The 17,768-nt window shown below is 36.3% G+C and overlaps 1 protein-coding gene across 3 annotated transcripts in view; it reads left to right on the forward strand.

Moving 5' to 3' along the window:
- The window catches only part of JAKMIP1 (janus kinase and microtubule interacting protein 1), a 144,069-nt gene that overhangs the window by 61,759 nt on the left and 64,542 nt on the right, over window positions 1-17,768 (forward strand). For all 3 annotated transcript variants that reach the window (XM_077782752.2, XM_085577668.1, XM_077782754.2), the window contains 2 exons: window positions 4,845-5,115; window positions 12,332-12,826. In XM_077782752.2, coding sequence (XP_077638878.1) covers window positions 4,987-5,115; window positions 12,332-12,826 — 624 coding nt within the window. In that variant the 5' untranslated portion in view covers window positions 4,845-4,986. The remainder of the gene's footprint in view (window positions 1-4,844; window positions 5,116-12,331; window positions 12,827-17,768) is intronic.

A 17,768-nucleotide genomic window follows, 5' to 3' on the forward strand; every position in this document is an offset into this window, starting at 1 on the left:
TTCATGAACTGCTGTATAAAGGCCTGGAAGGCAGTGATTTGTGGTGGGGAATTAAATCCTTGGTACTGATTCCTGAGGGCATTGGGAATTTTCTGAAAGATGTGGAGTGACAGAATCACAGATCACCTTTGTTGAGATGCCATTGAACAAACTATGGAAGGAATTGCTAATATGGACTGAAGAGGTGACTGCCTTACAGATCTTGTGCTCATCTGTGGGATGTCACCTGCTGTGGAAATCTGAGCAAGTGGCATAAAAACCCAACTCATGCTGCACTGTAATCTCCATCAAGGAGAGCTCTGTTCCACATGGCTCTGCAAGATAGTTACTGTGAGGTCTTCTGACAAAAAAGCAATGTAAAAATGCTCATCGTTTCTTGGTGATTGCTTTCTATATAGTGTGGCCCTATAAAGTATATTATTAAAGCAAGAATGGCTCAAGGCTTTAGGCTGTGAATCTGAAAAAAATGAATGTGAGCTGTTAGTTACCAATAAACATGTTTCTGGTTTTATCCATCAAAAAATCAAGTGACATTTATAAAGTGTTACACTGTAAGGAAACTCTGTGTTTCCCTAAACAGGCTATGATTTAAAGTAACCCTCAATGGTTCTGCTGTTACAGAAATAGATCTGTCTTTTTAGGTAGCGACAAAGGTGTATCAGAAAGGTGATCAATCTACAATATACTTAGAAAACTGTATTGATAATTTGCATTTAGATTTATTGGCAGGATGAGTATTATTTTATAATCCTGTAGAAGTTCTTCTGCTTTTATCCATTCAGTCATGTTTTATTACATTCTTTATTACATAGAACTGAGAATTGATGCAGTAAATGTAGGTCATCTGAACCTTGTGAGAAATGTGCCCTGGGCATCAGCAGCTAAGAATGTTGTCTTTCCCATACTATTACTGTTTTCAGTGGTATAATTTTTTTTTCTTTTTAACTGATATCAGTGATTATCAGTTTTTTTTAAACTATAACATAGGTGAACTGCATGTTACTTCTGAAGTTAACATTTTACCTGTGTCCACTGCATTTACTACTGTCAGATGCTATGGTAATAAAATTTATTTTAAACTTCTTGAATGTATGGAAGTATGCTATGTTGAGGATGCACTTACATCTCATGTTCACAAGCGCAGTGAGGGTTATGGGTAACTTGCAGTAGACTCTGCAGAATTAAGGGATAAAGGTTGAAATAAAAACAAGTTGAAGTAGAATGGTGCACTATTTATGTGGAGGTGTTGAGATGAAGCTTTATTATTTCACTCCAGTAACTGAGTTACAGCTTGGTGTTTCAACTGAGATGACTCATTGGCAATTTCACCTTCCAAAAATTGTGCTGCAGCTGAGTAATGTTGTTGAAGTCTGAAATAAGGCTGGAATGCAGAATTTTGGTTGATATAATTTAGTAATTTTTTTGTGTTATAATGTTACCCATATTTATTACTTGATTTTATGGGTTTACTTACTTTTCCTGTTGATTACTGTTTGTTACTGAAAGACTCACTCTCTAAAGATATAATCCTCCCCATATTTTTGTGCATTTTGTACAGGAAGACTTGCATTTCTTTAATTTGACTTACTTTTCAATAGAAAGTGTTGGGGTCCTTTTTTCCTTACCCTTATGTAATCAGAATTCTTTGGTGCTACATTTTCACATTTCTGCAGTAACTGATTTTTTTTCCTATTATGTTTTATTGATATTTAACACCTAGAATCATCATTCAGCAATTAATTACATAGTTTGAGATCTTGTTTGATAAAACCAGGGAATAGATTGAGGTAGTTATAAAAAAGCATTCTTTAAATCTGCTAAGCAAATAGAAGAGAAATTGGAAGTTAGAGCATTGTTCTGCTGATTGATTTTCTAGTATGTTAAGAATTTAATGGATTTCCCAAAACATCTGTAAGAGAAATCGTGTTACATGTTTTGATCTTTTGCAGACCAGAACCCCAAACTATTGTGTAGTTGATTCAGATTCAATCAAGTTTATTTATTTTGTTGTTCTTCTTCAATGACAATTGTCCCTATACCTACCAAGTAAAGTCAGAAACTTAGTATGTTCCAGAGACTGCTGAAAACGTGACCTGTGCTTTAAAATCCATTACTCTTTCCTATCTTTTTTCTTGATGTGAAAAATACATTCAGATGATTCCAAGGTTTGCAAGAAATGTGTAGAACTCAGAGTGCAGGAAGTGGCTATTTTTAGTCATGGAGTGATTGTGGAACTGCATCCTGGTGGCATCATAAATTTGCCTCTCAGCAGACATATGGGGAGTTAATAAATAGATTGTTGGTTGAAGCATCTGCGTCAGGAAAAATTTGTTAGAGTGGCGTGTTTTTTCCTTCATTTTTTCTCACTGTATTTACAAGTTGTTTGGTGGTGGTTTTTTTTTTTTTGTTTTTTTTTTTTTTTTTTGTCCTGACCTTTATCCAAATATCAAATGTGGGTAGTTAGCTAGGAGGGAATCTGAGCACTCACTGGTTCTGTGCCTTTCATTTGGGAATCAGGATGCAGTCTCTGCTTCAGCCCTTGTGTGTCTGGCTATGTGCCTGTCTGAGTATAGAAAAGATAGGTTTTGTGTTGCCATAGTTCCTGTTTTTGAAATAGGTAGGCTGGAAGATGGATCTGATGTATCTAGGGAAGAGTAAAAATGGAATGCCCATGAATGCAGCTTTGATGGGTGCTTGTTTCTTGGTGTGGGTTTTTTTGTTTTGTGGGGTTTTTTTGTTTGCTTTGGGTTTTGTTTGGTTTTTGGCTGTCAGTTTGGTTTTTTGGTTATTTCTTTTGCTTTGTTTTGTGATTGTAGAGAATTTATTATATTTACTTAGGTTGGGAGGTGGTGCTTTTGCTCTCCTCCCCATTCTCCTTCCCTCAATGCCTGTAAGACAAGAGGGTGATTTTCTTCAGGTTCTGGGTCTAAGCTTTTATTTTACTTGAAAAGTACAATTTTCAAATGTTGAGAGTTAAAGGAAAGAAACTGAGAGCAATGCCTTGAGAGGTTTTTTTTTTTTTTAATTCTGAAGAGTACTTCAAAGAATAATGCTGAACTCTCTAGTTTTAAGGCTAATTTGAGTATTACATGTAATTTGAGCATCATAGAAACTCCATAGATTAATAGCATAAAATTCCATTATTAAGAAGAGTAATTCCTCACATTTCTTCTACTCACCAAAGAGTTCCTTTTTTTATAATTTACTATAAGAATATTGTTGATTTGTTTTTCTTGAATCAACTACTCTGTGTAAAATCACAATAGCAGCAGTGTTTATTTGTTTTGTAAGGTAGATCTGATACATAATAAAATTAAAATGTTTTTAAGTTCCTGTTTTTTTCACAGATTATATATTAAAATGCTTCATATAAAGGAACAAATAAAATTTTATTGAATAGGATAACTTGATAAATCATATTTCAAAGGAAGGATATCTGATATTACAGAGCAAATTACTTTAGCAAATAATTGGTAAAGTTCATGTTTTTTTTTCAATTGCTTTTTTCAAGTGAAAGAACCCAATGGGAATATCATCAGACAGGCTTGGTGTCCTGAGTTCTGTTCATTTTTCATCTGATTTGACTTGACATCCTAAGCAAGATATTTAACTCACCACCAGTTTACTAGTGCTTGAAAAGGAGCATAAAATGGAGGTGTTTAATTTTTCTATACACACCTGAGGTATTAGTTACTAACCCTTTAGAAAGTGTGTGCTAAGGAATTCATGGGATTTTCATTCTAATGCAATTTTAGAATAACTCCCCTTCAGTAGTAGGTGGGAAAGAGCAGCTTATTGTTTGATGGCAATTTGATAAGAATTTTCTTGGAAACAGAATACTCCAGTAATGTAATTCAGTTTTAAAGTAGGAACCTTCCTACTTTGTCAAAAACTTAATGATGAAATTATGTGAATATTAAAAAATGTGCAGAGAACATGGGTTTGGAAAGTAGTGCAGCATTGATAGCACTTGTTCCACAGATTGTTCTTGTGGAGCACTGGGTTATTCTTAGAGGAGAGCAGAGAGGAAAAAAAATCACAGAATAAACTTCTATACCGACTACTCATGAAGCAAAGTAATAATGGGATTTCCTAATTATCGGAATTAGGGTTCTTTGTCTACTATTGATGTTCTTCTTGAATATTACATAAAGCTAATTTAAATAATTGCTAATTTAAATAATTTTAAAATAAAAAAGTTTAAAAATTAACTTTTTAAGCTTAGAGCATACAGGGAAATGAAAATGAAGTTAAATACTTTCTTGTTTCCATTGCAGCTTTTCAGACAGTATCAACCCTGAACATAAGCAGGTTATAGATAGAATATTTTAAGAAACATTTTAAAATGTTTTTCCAGTTTTGTGATACCAGTTCTATGATGCTGATGATGTGAAACTCAATGATAATTACGAATAATACAATTATGCATTATAACTGATACATTAGGGAGAGAAATACTTTCTTCTTACTGTAGAAAATAAACTATTCCCACTGAAACACTGCCTCAATTAATTTATGGTTTTCTCTGTGCCTCTTGGGAATTCTGATCATGGTTCTAGTCAGGTCTTAAATAAGAGACAATTTCTGTTTATATGCTATATTCATCAAAAGTGTTAATACTTTTATTTTTGTGAACATCAGAATAGAGTGGATAGAGTTTAGAGATAGTGAAATATTGTGTAACTTCTTATCTGTTTCTTTCAAACTCTGGTACACTATACAGTATAGTATAATTCAGGGAAGTCCAGTGTGCTTTGAAAACGCACACTGATGCATTAAGTCTGATATTTGATTCTGCTCAATGCTGTAGCCTAATTCTTTTCCTACCACTTTGCTTCTTCCAGGCCATGAGACTGCTCCCACGATGGCAGAGATTTGTATGAAAGGCTTTGTTGACCACTGCAGGACTTAAATGCAAAAAGCAGAAAGCACTAGCTGGTAGCTCAGTGTGGAGCAAACATTTTATTTTAAACTTCAAAAACAATTATGTCAAAGAAAAGCCGTGCCAAGGGAGAGAAGCCCGACATGGAGACTGAAGCCCTGCAAGCTGCTAATGAGGAGCTGCGAACTAAACTGACCAACATCCAGATAGAATTCCAGCAAGAAAAAACCAAGGTATTTGTCTCTATTATGTGATCATTCTTTTAACAGTAGCACTGTTAGAAACCAGCAGAGTTTGATACTAAAATGTGTTAGTTGTAAAAGAAAAACATGACAGAGAAGTGAAATCAGAAGAACAACTGATAAACTAAAATTGGTGCTAATTCTTTTAAATAGTGTGCAAAAGGGACTAAATATCCCTAAAATTTCCAGTCACTGAAATTTGCAATCACAGCAATACAAATGGCATTAGTTTACTGACAAGGGAGTTTTGCTTTTGATCTTACTGAAAATTATATGTTGTAAAAAGAATTGTATTCGGCATCAAACATCAGCACCTTATCCAAAGGATGTCACTTTAAATGCCTATGAAGAATATCAATTAACTGGATACTGCCCGTGTAGGAGTCCTGATTTGATTTGCTGAGGTTTTGTGTGGCATTGTTCTGAGCTATTCAGTGATGCATCTGATTGCTGATGAAACAGATCCATCATTATTTTTCTATCTAGGATATGTTCAGCTGGTATTTGGGTAATCAAGAGGACACGTAGGATAAACTATTATTTCATCAGATGCATTTGTATTTATGAAGATTAGCTGTTACTTTTATGTATTTCTGTAGGTCATTTAAGATATGGACAAACCAGTAAGGTTATTTCTATTCTGTTATTTATTGAAATCAGTTAGTGCATTTGACTTTGAACAAGGCAGTTCTGGAGATTAATCCATGTGCATGGTTTATTTGACTGGGGATACTGTAGTGGCAAGAGTCTCAAGAACTTACCAAGTGGAGAAAGAATGCAGTGAAAATGTGTTCTCTTTATATAAAGAATCTTTGTTCTAGCCTTTTTTCTTTTTATCAGTGTAAAATGTGGAACACCTGAATAACAACGTTTCTGTACATTCTAGTTTCTCTAACATCCTTGTGTGATACTCAGCTTTGAAAAGTCTTTTTTACATTTTAATTTACAAAGTAAACTCAAAAACCATCACAAATGTAATCTTCAGAACTTCGTTCTTACACATGAAAAAGAAACCGCAAAGTCTTAATTAATGTTTGACTGATGTAATAGGTTCAGAAAATATCAGCCAACTAAATTTGTGTTGCCTTGGAAATTTTTCTTCTTCTCAGACTAAAGCAAAAAGGAAAATCTCTTAGGGGTCAAGGGTGTTGATAAATCAACAGATAAATCAAGGATTTTATTATTTGCTTCCTCATTCAACTTCTCTTGTTGATTGATATAATGACAACAAATTTTAAAACAAGTTGCACAAAATACTTAAGTTTTTAAAACCACACACCATGAAATTTAGTGATGAAATTTATAATTTACAGGTCAGTAAGTTGCATTATTTCACTGTCATTCTTAGTGTCTCAGTGTTTATGTTTGGAGACTTAAGAGTTGATGGTAGATTACATTTACACTAGTAAATTTTTCTTTTTAGTTATCTTATTTCCTATTTTGTTCTATATAACTTTATATGTAAAAATACGGATGTGAATTTTATTATGATTTTTAAAATTGCATTTAAAAAAGCACATAAAGTCATCTTATATCTTGGACAAAAGAATTAATTAATTTTGAGTCATTAAATAACTCTGATTAAAAAAAAAATACATGAACACTAAAAAGAGTTTAGCCCTGATACACTTCCAGTCTTTACCTGTAAGAGCATCAAGTTTAACTCTTGATTCAGCTAAGAGTAAGGTGTAAGTACAAGACCATGACAGCTGCAGGAATATTTTCAATAACTAGTCTTCTTACACTATATTCAGTATAGGAAGATTCACTTCAGCTTGGTTTCTTGTTCACCTTTCTTCAGCTTGAAAATTTAATATTTTCTAGTGTATTGAGGTTGTTACCGGAGACAGAATGTGTATTGTGCACACACGTGTGCAGAGATATGACTGAGCTCACAAATTAAATCTGTGAAAGAGGAAGGAGCAAATTACAGCCTGAGTGCTCTAAAAACCTACCAAGTGTACCTTGCAGTTTGAAGTAAATTCTGCAGTGTGTTGGAGTGCATTTCTGTGAGGATGTAGCTGGGAGAGGAGAACTTCAACCTCTTCCCCTCATCTTTGCTGTGGTGCTTGCTGTAAATTATTTAACTGGAACTGAACGTGTAGTTTATTTCCCAGCCTACTCTCATCCTGTGCAGCAGTTACAGTAAGCCTTGACTGACAAGATGAGTAAATCAAAGCCATAGAGATTTTTCCTGCTTAAGCTGTAGTTCAGAAATAGAAACAAAACCAAGAAAAAATATTTCTTGGTAGCAGAAAAGTAAAAACACTGTACCTAGAGTATTCTAAATAAATTAAATCTATTTACTGGTGTAAATATGGGTAAGAGAGAAGTACTGAACCTGCTAAACAGACAGCTCTGTGACCTGTGGGATATAAACTGTATTAGGAAAGGTAACAAACTCTTGTGGGGCCAATTTATAAAATTTAATTTTCCTAAACTCTTTTTTCCATCATATATATGCCTATATTAATGATTTTTCTGAGAAGGAACCCTTTAATTGATGAGAGACATCACAAATGGAAATTAGCCTTACCATATTTTTGCCTGAAAAATACTTCTTTCTCTGAAATAAAATTCTACCCAAGAGATATTCAAAACTTTGTACATATTCTCCTAGTACATCTTGTTTCATTGGTTGTTGATCTATGTAAAGAAATTTTTTCTGTAGAGTTGTTCACTGCATGCTTATGCAATGCCTGATCCCAAATTGATGTTTGCACATTTTTGGATGTGCATCATTGTTGATCTTGCTGGTGGTGTTTTAACCATTGGACACATGAGTAGCTGGGTTCATTTATGGTGCCTAAGGGGTGAAGCAAATCTGTGGCCCTGCCTTAGTTCCCATGTACTGAGTCCTGTTTTGGGAACACCTGCATGCTAGCTCTGCTTGCTATATCCTGTTGGATATAGGATGTCCTCCTGGACTGCAGGTTTGATGTCATCTGTGGAGAGCCTGGAAAAGGAAATGCATGAACTGAACAGGGGCTCACATACCCTCACTCTGCTAGTGAAAAACCTTTCTTGGCAAACATCCAAATGTTGGGTAATGAGTGACAAAAGGAGCTGACCAAAGCACAAAAATTTTACTTATTTTAGCCTGAATGGGGACAGGAGTCACTCTGACTGAACGTTAAGTCCAGTGCTATGAGCACAAGGAGCTGCAGTGAATGAGCATGGTCTTGGCAGTCAGCTCAGTGGTTTTATAAATGCTTGTGATGAGATCCATGAACATTTAGGAATAAGTATTCCAAGACTATTCCAAGAATAGGTATTCCCACCAAGATAGGAAAAGTTAAAAGGTAGTACTTCCATCTTCCTTGTAGTAATACTTTGTTCTTGGTAGCAAGGTGTTATAACGTTGGCTGTCACTCCATCTTCACCAAGTTCAGTTATTGCCTTTAAATATCCATATTCTACTTGTGACTGTACATTTATAGGCTTGACATCACAACATCTAGGAGTTAGGATAAATAAGATGCTTCATCTCAGTTGCCACTGCAAACATCACTGCTGGGAAGAGGAGTGATAGAGCAGTTTGATGAAACTGGCCCAGCTCCCAGTCTCTCCTCATAAGAGAAGCTTCAGACCTCTTCTTATCTTTGTGGCCCCCAACTGAACCCCCTCCAGCAGCTCCTTGTCTTTCTTGAACTTTGGAGCCCAGAACTGAACACAATCCTCCAGAAGCACCTCACCAGGGCCAAGGTGATTGATTGATAACCAGGTTGAATAGGACTGGACCCAGTACTGATCCCTGGTGCTCCCCAGCCTCCAGCTGGATTCTTCTCTGCTGACCATAATGCTCTGAGTTCTGCCATTCAGCCAGTTCTTGATCCACCTTGACCCACTGTCCATTCCTCTAGGCCCTATTTCCAGATTTTACCTACAAGGATGATATGGAAGACAGTGTCAAAAGCCTTGCTGAAGTCAAGGTAAACAACGTTCACTGCCCCCCCTCACTGACCCATCTAGCCATGCCACTGCATAAGACAGATTGGTCAAGTGTGATTTCCCCTTGGTGAATCCATGTTGACTACTCTTGATTACCTTATCTTCTTTTACATTCAAGTTTGCAGTTCCTGGCAAAAAGCAGTGTGGAGAACATCGCTCTTGTGATTGACTATTGTGCCACAAATTACACCCCCCCGCCCCAAGGTTAAATCCAAGAGAAAAAATGAGGTAGTCTTTAGTAATTCCTTATTGTAGCATTTTTACTGGGGCAGTGGTTTGGTAGCACTTGCAAACACATATGATTTAATAGGTTATTACCTTTTAGAAATGCATAGTTTTGAAGTTATTCCATTGACTCTGATCATAAGGCCAAACTATTATTTTTCTGTCAGAAGTGTGCAGAACAACTTTCCATAGAACACAACACCAGATGTCTATTTCCAAGGAACATATAATTATATTGTTTTAAGGAAAATCCTGCTTTCAGGCACTTTTTAGACATAAGAAAGGAAAGAAGCAAAGATGCTTATCATTATTTTTTGAAGAAGCTAAGTTCTGCTATGACAACAACATTGTATTAACTGTGCACCAATTATTATTTTTTTTTATTTAGAAGAGTAAATAATAACTGGTTTATTGGTGCCCTGATATCATGCCTGACTTTGTTTTCCTATTGACTCAATTTCTTGGATAGAATAGCTTTCTTCATATTAAAAAAAAAAATATATGGGAAAATGCCACACTACTGTTTTCATTTCATTCTTGCTCTGGAAGCCAGACGAGTACAGAACTGCACAGTGTGCAGGAGAGAGGGACTGAGGAGTGAGGGAAGGACAGATTATGGCTTTCAGAAAAGATCTAAAAGACAGATCTAACTTTCCATCTTCTCTGACCAAAAGCAGTAGACTTTTTAAAGATCTTGAGAATTGGGATGCAACTTTTCTTTTTCTGGATCATGAGGTGTAATAACCATTTAATATGTCTGTTAAATGCTTATTACTGTGGTTTTTGAAGGATTTTTTTGTGTATTTTGAAGGATTTCCAGGGTTTTTTGAAGAATTCAAATTCTTCTTGTTTAAATTCCTCTTACTGAAGCTTTTAGGTAAAATTAATAGTGATATATAATAGTACTCAGTTACTCTGAGTAGTTAATATGAGTTCTCACAGACAGCAACATGCATATAGGTTTTGCCTTGCTTTCCCCTAATTAAATAAAAGTGAAAAATATTGAGCAAGTATGCTGGTTTGGTGACTCAGTGCTCCTCCAAAATGTCAAAATCCATTTCACATTTATTAAAAATTCTTTTAGGAAGTTAAACTCATTAATGTGTTGTATTGAAAACTGCCTTTCCGTTGTATGCTTTAGGTGTAATATGACTAATTTCAAGGAGGGATATTATCTGTGTTTGTACGTGCCATTATGCAGTTTATTGCCCCGTGTTGTCATTAGTAGGTTTCATTGCTCAATTTAATTTCAATTTTCTTGGCTCATCAGTAAAGCAATAAGTAAATAATGAGTGCTGTTTCATTTTCAAATTTATCTATAAAACAGTCTGTTTACTTCTGATGGTAGATAGGTGGGTGAGTGACTTAGTTTTGTTACAGCATCATAGAATGATTTGGCTTGGATGGGACCTTTAGAGATCATCTATTCCAACTTCCCTGCCATGGACTCTTCTATGGAATAGGGTACCCTCATGCAAGCACTGAAAATCATTGCTATCCACTGTAGGCTTGGAGCTAAATGTCATCCCACCAAAAGAAATAATGCATGGATAAATCCTGCAGATAATTTCCAATAATAAGATTTACCATCTGGAGAAAAAACCCAACCTCTATCTCTCTTAATAATGGTACATTCTCAGAATCATCCTGGAGCAGAGTGGCAGTATCTATAAAATCTGCATGTGACAGTGTCTGATTCAGAGCTATTACCTTTTGAATAGCTCTAATTATAGTGCTCTCCCAGGTGGGGTTTAGTCAGCAGTGCATCTAGGTTACTTTCATAAAAATGTAGATATATTTCCTTCCTTTCTCGCTCCAATCTGTTCCTTTCTTTAAATCAAAGGTAAGTTTGAGTTGGTTAATTTTCAAAGCTGCTGTTCAAAATAAGAAGATTGTAACATCTGCACAGGAAAAGTCAGCTGTCCCAGCTGTCTGAAGACTTCAGGTCAAGTTGTGGTGGGTTGATCCTGACTGGACACTTATCTGATCAAGTTGCAATTCTGGCTTAATTTAGTGTAAATCAAATGCATCACATGACTACAGATCACAGTTTTGTGACACAGATAGAAGCAGATGTGGCAGTGACTAACATTTGCTGCTTGGTAGCCTCCTTTTAACATGAAGCTCTATTTGCTATGTATGTTTGCATTGTCACTGAAGGTTAAAATACAAATTTTGAAAACTCTGCCTCTCATAGAGGTTTTGGCAGTCTCAGTAATGGGGATAGTTGAAAGATGTTACTGAAATTATGAATGATGGAATACATTTTAGTCTTTCTGGTATACTGCAATAGACAAGTGAGCCTTTCTCTTTTCCCCCCCTTTATTCTAAATTAACATCTAATCCCACATGGAAGAAAGCACTGCTTTCCATGCAGCCTGCTGAGCATAATTTCATAATGAGGTTTTATCACAGTGGATATTACTATATCAGTCTATAACATTTTTCCACTATTCCCTCCATTAGACTCACTGGCCTATATTTTCTGAAATGTCTGGGGACATGAATAGTCTCAGTTTTCGGGTAAGATTTGAGGTCCATTGAGTAGACTTGATTTTTCAAAAGGCCAATTCTTTTGACTTATATAATAAGGACTTTCTCATTAAAATACCTAAGAAATTAAGAAATACAAAATAAAAGAATTTCTAGCATAAATATAAAAATCTTTTCCCTGTTTGATTAATTTTCCATTTGCTTGTAGAGGACAGTAGAGGAGTTCTGGGTGAGAATAGTCTGGTGTGGTTGGTACAGGAAATAAGGAGATAACTAGATTGTATGTTGCTTAGTTTTATTTTATTTCCTAGATCTGTGAGAACTCATAACGAGTTGCACATCCCTATAGCAGATTCTTAACATGCACATGGGCCTTTTTTCCAGCCCTGCTTCTCCACTTTTTTACTGGAGAGAGGTACACAGTCTTGGCTTTTGAATACTCAGGATAGGTTTTTAAGAACAGTTTAGAGGCAGTTTCCTTGGTGCCTTTAAAAAGTGAAGTGGGGCTTGTTAATCAGTATTTTATATTTTGTTCCAGGTGGGTAAACTGAGAGAAAAAATCCAAGAGGTTAAGCAAGAAAGGGAGCAGGAGCAGCATAAGCACACTGCCTATGTTTCTGAACTGAAAGCCAAGCTCCACGAGGAGAAAATGAAGGAACTTCAGAGTGTCAGAGAGCTACTGATCCGGCAGCATGAGCAGGAGGTGGCAAGGATGGTGAAAATCAAAGATGGTGAAATTCAGCGTTTGCAGTCAACAGTCAACGTCCTGCGGGACGGGGCGGCTGACAAGGTGAAGACGGCGCTGCTGAGCGAGGCCAAGGAGGAGGCTCGCAAGGCGTTCGATGGGGAACGGATGAAGCTGCAACAAGAGATCCTGGAGCTGAAATCTGGCAAAAAGCAGCTTGAGGAAGCTCTGAACAACATTATGCAGGCAGATAAAATGAAGGCGGCGGACCTGCGCACGGCTTATCAGTCCCACCAGGATGAGATCAATAGAATAAAGCGGGAGTGCGAGAGGGAGATCCGCAGGCTGGTAAGTTCACTAAGTAATGCTGCTTATTTCAGTTTATAGCAGGTATTGATACTTTGCTGTGAGTGCCCATAGATATCAAAGCAACTTTGGCAGTCATGCCTTCCATCAGTGCTGATTGCTACAACAGGCCACTGCTTCCACTGCTTTTTCCTTACTGCAAAGGTGAACAAACTTGGCTCCACAGCCTATCCAACACAGTCCAAGTCCCACCAAATAGAATACAAGTCAACCAAGACTTTCCAGAATGAATTTTCTCAACAGATCACAGAAAAAGACTTTCCCCTTCCTAGCTGCACAACTATAGTCCTGGTGACCAAAACAAGTCAGGGATTGTTCACTGGACAATGCAAGAATGCCTTGTGAGATGGCAACATTAAATTCACATATACTTTTTATATTTAAATTGGAGGAACCAGTTGTGCTAAAACAAGTCTCTGATTCTTCTGCATCTTGATCCAGGTTATTCAATTTAAAGCACTGTTGCCCTTTCAGAATTTCTGTGTTTTTTCTATAGCAGCAGAAAAGTTAGGGCCTAGGACAGCAGGCTTTTTTCATGCTTCATAAACCCTAGGACTTCAGCACAGATGGCAGACTATGCTGTTTGTATAAAACCAAAATCCAGGAGGCATTTCCTGACAGTGGGTGCCCCAAATTACTCAGCTTTGTAACATGTAAAGAATCTAAGATGGGCTGTACACAGTAATACATTTTAGAGAGGTCTTAATCAAATGACACTTCTGTGTGGTAACATGATATTTTCTATATGCATGTATATATTTAATTGTTTATCTGCACAAACTAGCAGTATGATAGCTATGCAAATAAAAATTAAAAATATAATAAACATTGTATTTATGTTATGTCAAGTAGTACAGACTTTTAATAGAATGAAACATCAGTTTCCTTAGGAAAATATCTTGTCAGTTTGAATTTGCACAGAAATGACCTCTTATTTCTTGAATTCCTTAGGAAAAAATATAATGAGGACAATGCTGCTGATTTTCTGTCTGAGACAATGAAAGCTTTTAGTGCAGTAAATGTTTATGCTTTAAATTAATTGGATGTTGATCGAGTCTCAGGGGTATAATTTTGTTCATTAATTAAGACCACTGCAAAGACTGACAATGTGGATTTTCTGCAAACATATTTTCTTTCATATTCTATTCTGTATTAGAAGTGTAAAATTCTAAAATCATGGCTGTGAAGTACAGACAATTGTAAAATGTATTAAAGAAGATAGAAGGTTGATACATTCTGGCATAAGTTTTTCTGGAAGACATTTTCTAAATTAATTTAACCTCCTCCAAGAAGGGTTTCAAAGGAAATACTTAACTCTTCATTTTCAAGAGTAGAGGTTTTCAGCCTGCTGTTGTGCAAAGGTGATTGAGAAGGGCACTCTGTTTTCTGTCTGGCACAAAAAAAATTGTGAAGTCATTCAAAATTTTAATTGTAGCCTTTCTGGGCCTGAGTTACTCAGTACATCTAAAAAGGTGAATATATTGGGAGAGTATGTAGGCAATGCTCTTTTCCCAGCACCAGAGGAAGCTTGCCACTGGTCTCATGGGCTTTCTCAGGAAATGTTTGTATCTTCCCCCAAGAGTCGGGTGCTGCCTTCTAGTGCTTCCACTCCTTTCATATAATGAATTTAATTTTTTTCCTGAAATTCAGTGATTCATGGGGTTTTTTGAGAGAAGAGTTTCTTCTAGGAATTCTTATGAATTTAGGTAGTTGTTATTGCATAGAGCAGTCTTTAAATCCAGGGTGAGGTAAAAAATAGTTTAGGTTGTCTTGTCCTTTGAGAGAGCACATGGGGTTATAGAATCTGATCACTGGGATATTTTCCTCTCTCCCTTCCATGTAATTAGCTCAAGGGATGCTCGCCTTCAATTTGAGATTAACCCTGTCAGCTCTGGATTTGGGATTCTTTGTTGGTTTGTACCGTTCTGTGAGATGAAATGATCAGTAGGTGAAAGGCAGTGTTATTATATTGGCACAGTTCTGTAACTGAGTTTCAATTAATATGCTCTTTTGTATGTGTGCAGTGTTTTGTAGCACTGTTAAGAAACCAGCATCTTTGGGATTAACAACCTAAATGGGCTGGCCATACTGTAATTCAAATTTAGATAGAGTAATTCAGGATGCAGTTTGATTATCTTGTCAGACTTGGCTGTTTTATTTTGCATTTCAGATCACAGATTACCTTTGTGCATGTTTTTCATATAGATACTGCAGCTAGAAAAAAATCTCTATTTTGTCATTAACTTTAACACCCATGATTAATCTGACTACAATCTTAAAATTCTTGGCTGTTATTAAAAGTAAGTTATGAGAAAGAAAAAAAGCAAAATCCATTGTCAATAGGTATACAGATACAATTATATTGACCATATTTTTAAAAATATAATTAATCAGTTTGGGGATCATTTTTTAATTGAGCCATACCCAAAAATCCTCACCAGAAACAAGACTGGATGGCTAAGGCCCTGGTGCTTAATAAGAGAAAGTAAAATACATATTTGGCAAAACATATAACACATTTTTTCTATGTGCAGTAAGAAACTATCTTGGAATTTTTTGGTTCCTGTAATTGAATATGTAACAATGATATAAATGTTTCCTTTGTTTAAGGAATGCTAATTGCTGTGGATTTTATTCCCCCACCCTCCAAGAAAATACATCCTTGTATATATGCATCAGCACAATGTGCTAGCAGCTATGAAACCAGAAGTAAAAATAGCTAGTAACAAACTGGAGGGGCAAATGAAACAGATGCCTTGAAAGTGAAGAGGCACCTTGGAGAATAAGATAAGAAAAAAAAAGCAGTTATTATTTATTTTGTTCAGCCCACATTTTCTGAGTAGTTTAGTCTGAACAGTTGTATTGTTCCACAGAATGAAAACTGTACCATTGTAGACAAAATAGCAATTTCAGCCAATTTCTCTTAGGCCTTGATTAAGCTTGCCATTTAACTGACTTACTTGGCTTGATAATCAGGTTTTAAGTTAGTTCTCAGAGGTAGGTAAAGTTGCTCTCTTGCCTGACAATCCTGAAATAACCTGCTGGGGTTGTTGGTGACCCTTGGAAACAGCCCAGCCTTACTCTGTTGCCAGCACAGGTGGGAAGGAGGCCATGCCTATTGACTCTAACATGTTATTTAGAGGTTAAATTCATTCTGGGACCACTTGGACACTGTTTTTAAGAGGCCCTTACATTGCAAGGCACATTCTCTAACTAATGTTTTTGCAAGGGCAAGATTAATGGACACTTTGTAGTGCTTGCCTTGGAAAATATATGCAAAAGCCCAGTCATTAAAAGGATATTGAATTATTGCATCACTGATCTACTAATTTTTAATATTGGTTGAATAAGAAAAAACCTGAATGCTTGTTTTGTGAACACTTTTTAAAATATTTAAACTTTGGAACAAGCAAATGACACTTGCACCCTGCATTTTGCGGTGCATGTCTTAGTAAACACTATTTCTTTCATTGGAAATGTCTTTAACACCAAGCCTTTTACTTATTTTCCAGCTAAATACCATTCTACCCTATTAAAATCTGTACACATTCGGTCTTCCTAAATATTCTTTAACAGCTTGGATTGAAATGAACTGAAAGACTTCAATATAAAATAGACTCAATTTTCTTAACCACAAAATAATTAAGATTCCACTGATTGTATTAGATGCACAGTAAGGTTCCTGTCTAAGAGGGCACACAGTACACCAAATGAATTTTATTTGCATATTTCAATTGTACTTTCAAGTAGCCTTATAAAAATTGTCCAAAGAGCAATGTGACAGTACTGCAGATTCGTACTTGCAAGGCAAAAATTCCTTTTGCTGCTAAGAGCATCAACGTAAAAGAAATTGTTTTCAAGGGGTGATTTTTAGAAGTTCCTGACCAGCAGTGATTTATGGAGAAAAATGCACTATTTAAGTGTCTTTAATCTCCTTAGTCCAAATTATATTGCTGCATAAATAAAAAACTTCTTCCAGTGTAAAACATTTCCTTCTGTCTGTTGTTTCCCAAATAAATATAATGCAGGGTATGAAATAATATAATTCAAACTAATAGATTAAGCAGTTTTTAAAGGTAGAAGTCCAGACATTTTCACTAAAACTTCTCTTCAAGAGAAAAAACATGTTGTGGAATAAGCTCATGTATCATTTGTATTGTTTTTTTAAAACTGATATTTCAGGTTTTGTGTCTGTGTGTCATAGAGCATCTCACATTCTAAGGGAAGGCTTCTGAAAAGTTTTTTTCAGAATTAGGAATTAGGTTGCTCCACTTTAGGACAGCCCAAAATTTCACATTCTTCACAAATTCATATTTTCTAACCTTGCACAGCTCTTAATATGGTTATATGTCTATCTGTCCTTAGTGAGGATTATACTCAAACTAATAAGGTGTCTATGTTTTTAGTATGATATAGCATTGGGAGTATAATACAATAATGGAAATTTAGATGGTGAGGGTGCTCTCAAGGTCAGCTGGTCCCGTGTCCAGCTTGAAGCAGCGCTGCTTTGAAGGTTGGGTCAGGTTGCTTTGGACCTCCTCCAGTCCAGCTTGAAAACCTCCCAAGATGGAGTTCAGCAGTGGCAGCCTGCCCTAAAGCCCAGTCACTGTGAGATTTCTTTCTTGTCCTTCTCCTTTGGATTGTCATACTGTCCTTTTGCTGTGTGTCTTGGAGAAGCATGGGCTTTGTTCATGGCTGTATTCCCCTTTGGATGGCTCAATGGATATCGTGACGCATCCTGCCTGCTTCCTTGGGCTGGCTGAGCGAGCCTGGCGCCTTACCATCCCCTCAATGCTGGATGCTGCAGCCCCACAGTGGTCTTACTGGCCTTCCCCCAGTTATATGGCACTTAGGCCAGTTTCTTTTTTGTGCTGGGGAGCCCAGAAGTGGCTCTGGTGCTCCTGGTGTATTTTCCCATATGCTT

Source organism: Lonchura striata, chromosome 4, assembly GCF_050655825.1.
Source record: "Lonchura striata isolate lonStrDom1 chromosome 4, ASM5065582v1, whole genome shotgun sequence".
Classification (NCBI taxonomy): domain Eukaryota; kingdom Metazoa; phylum Chordata; class Aves; order Passeriformes; family Estrildidae; genus Lonchura; species Lonchura striata.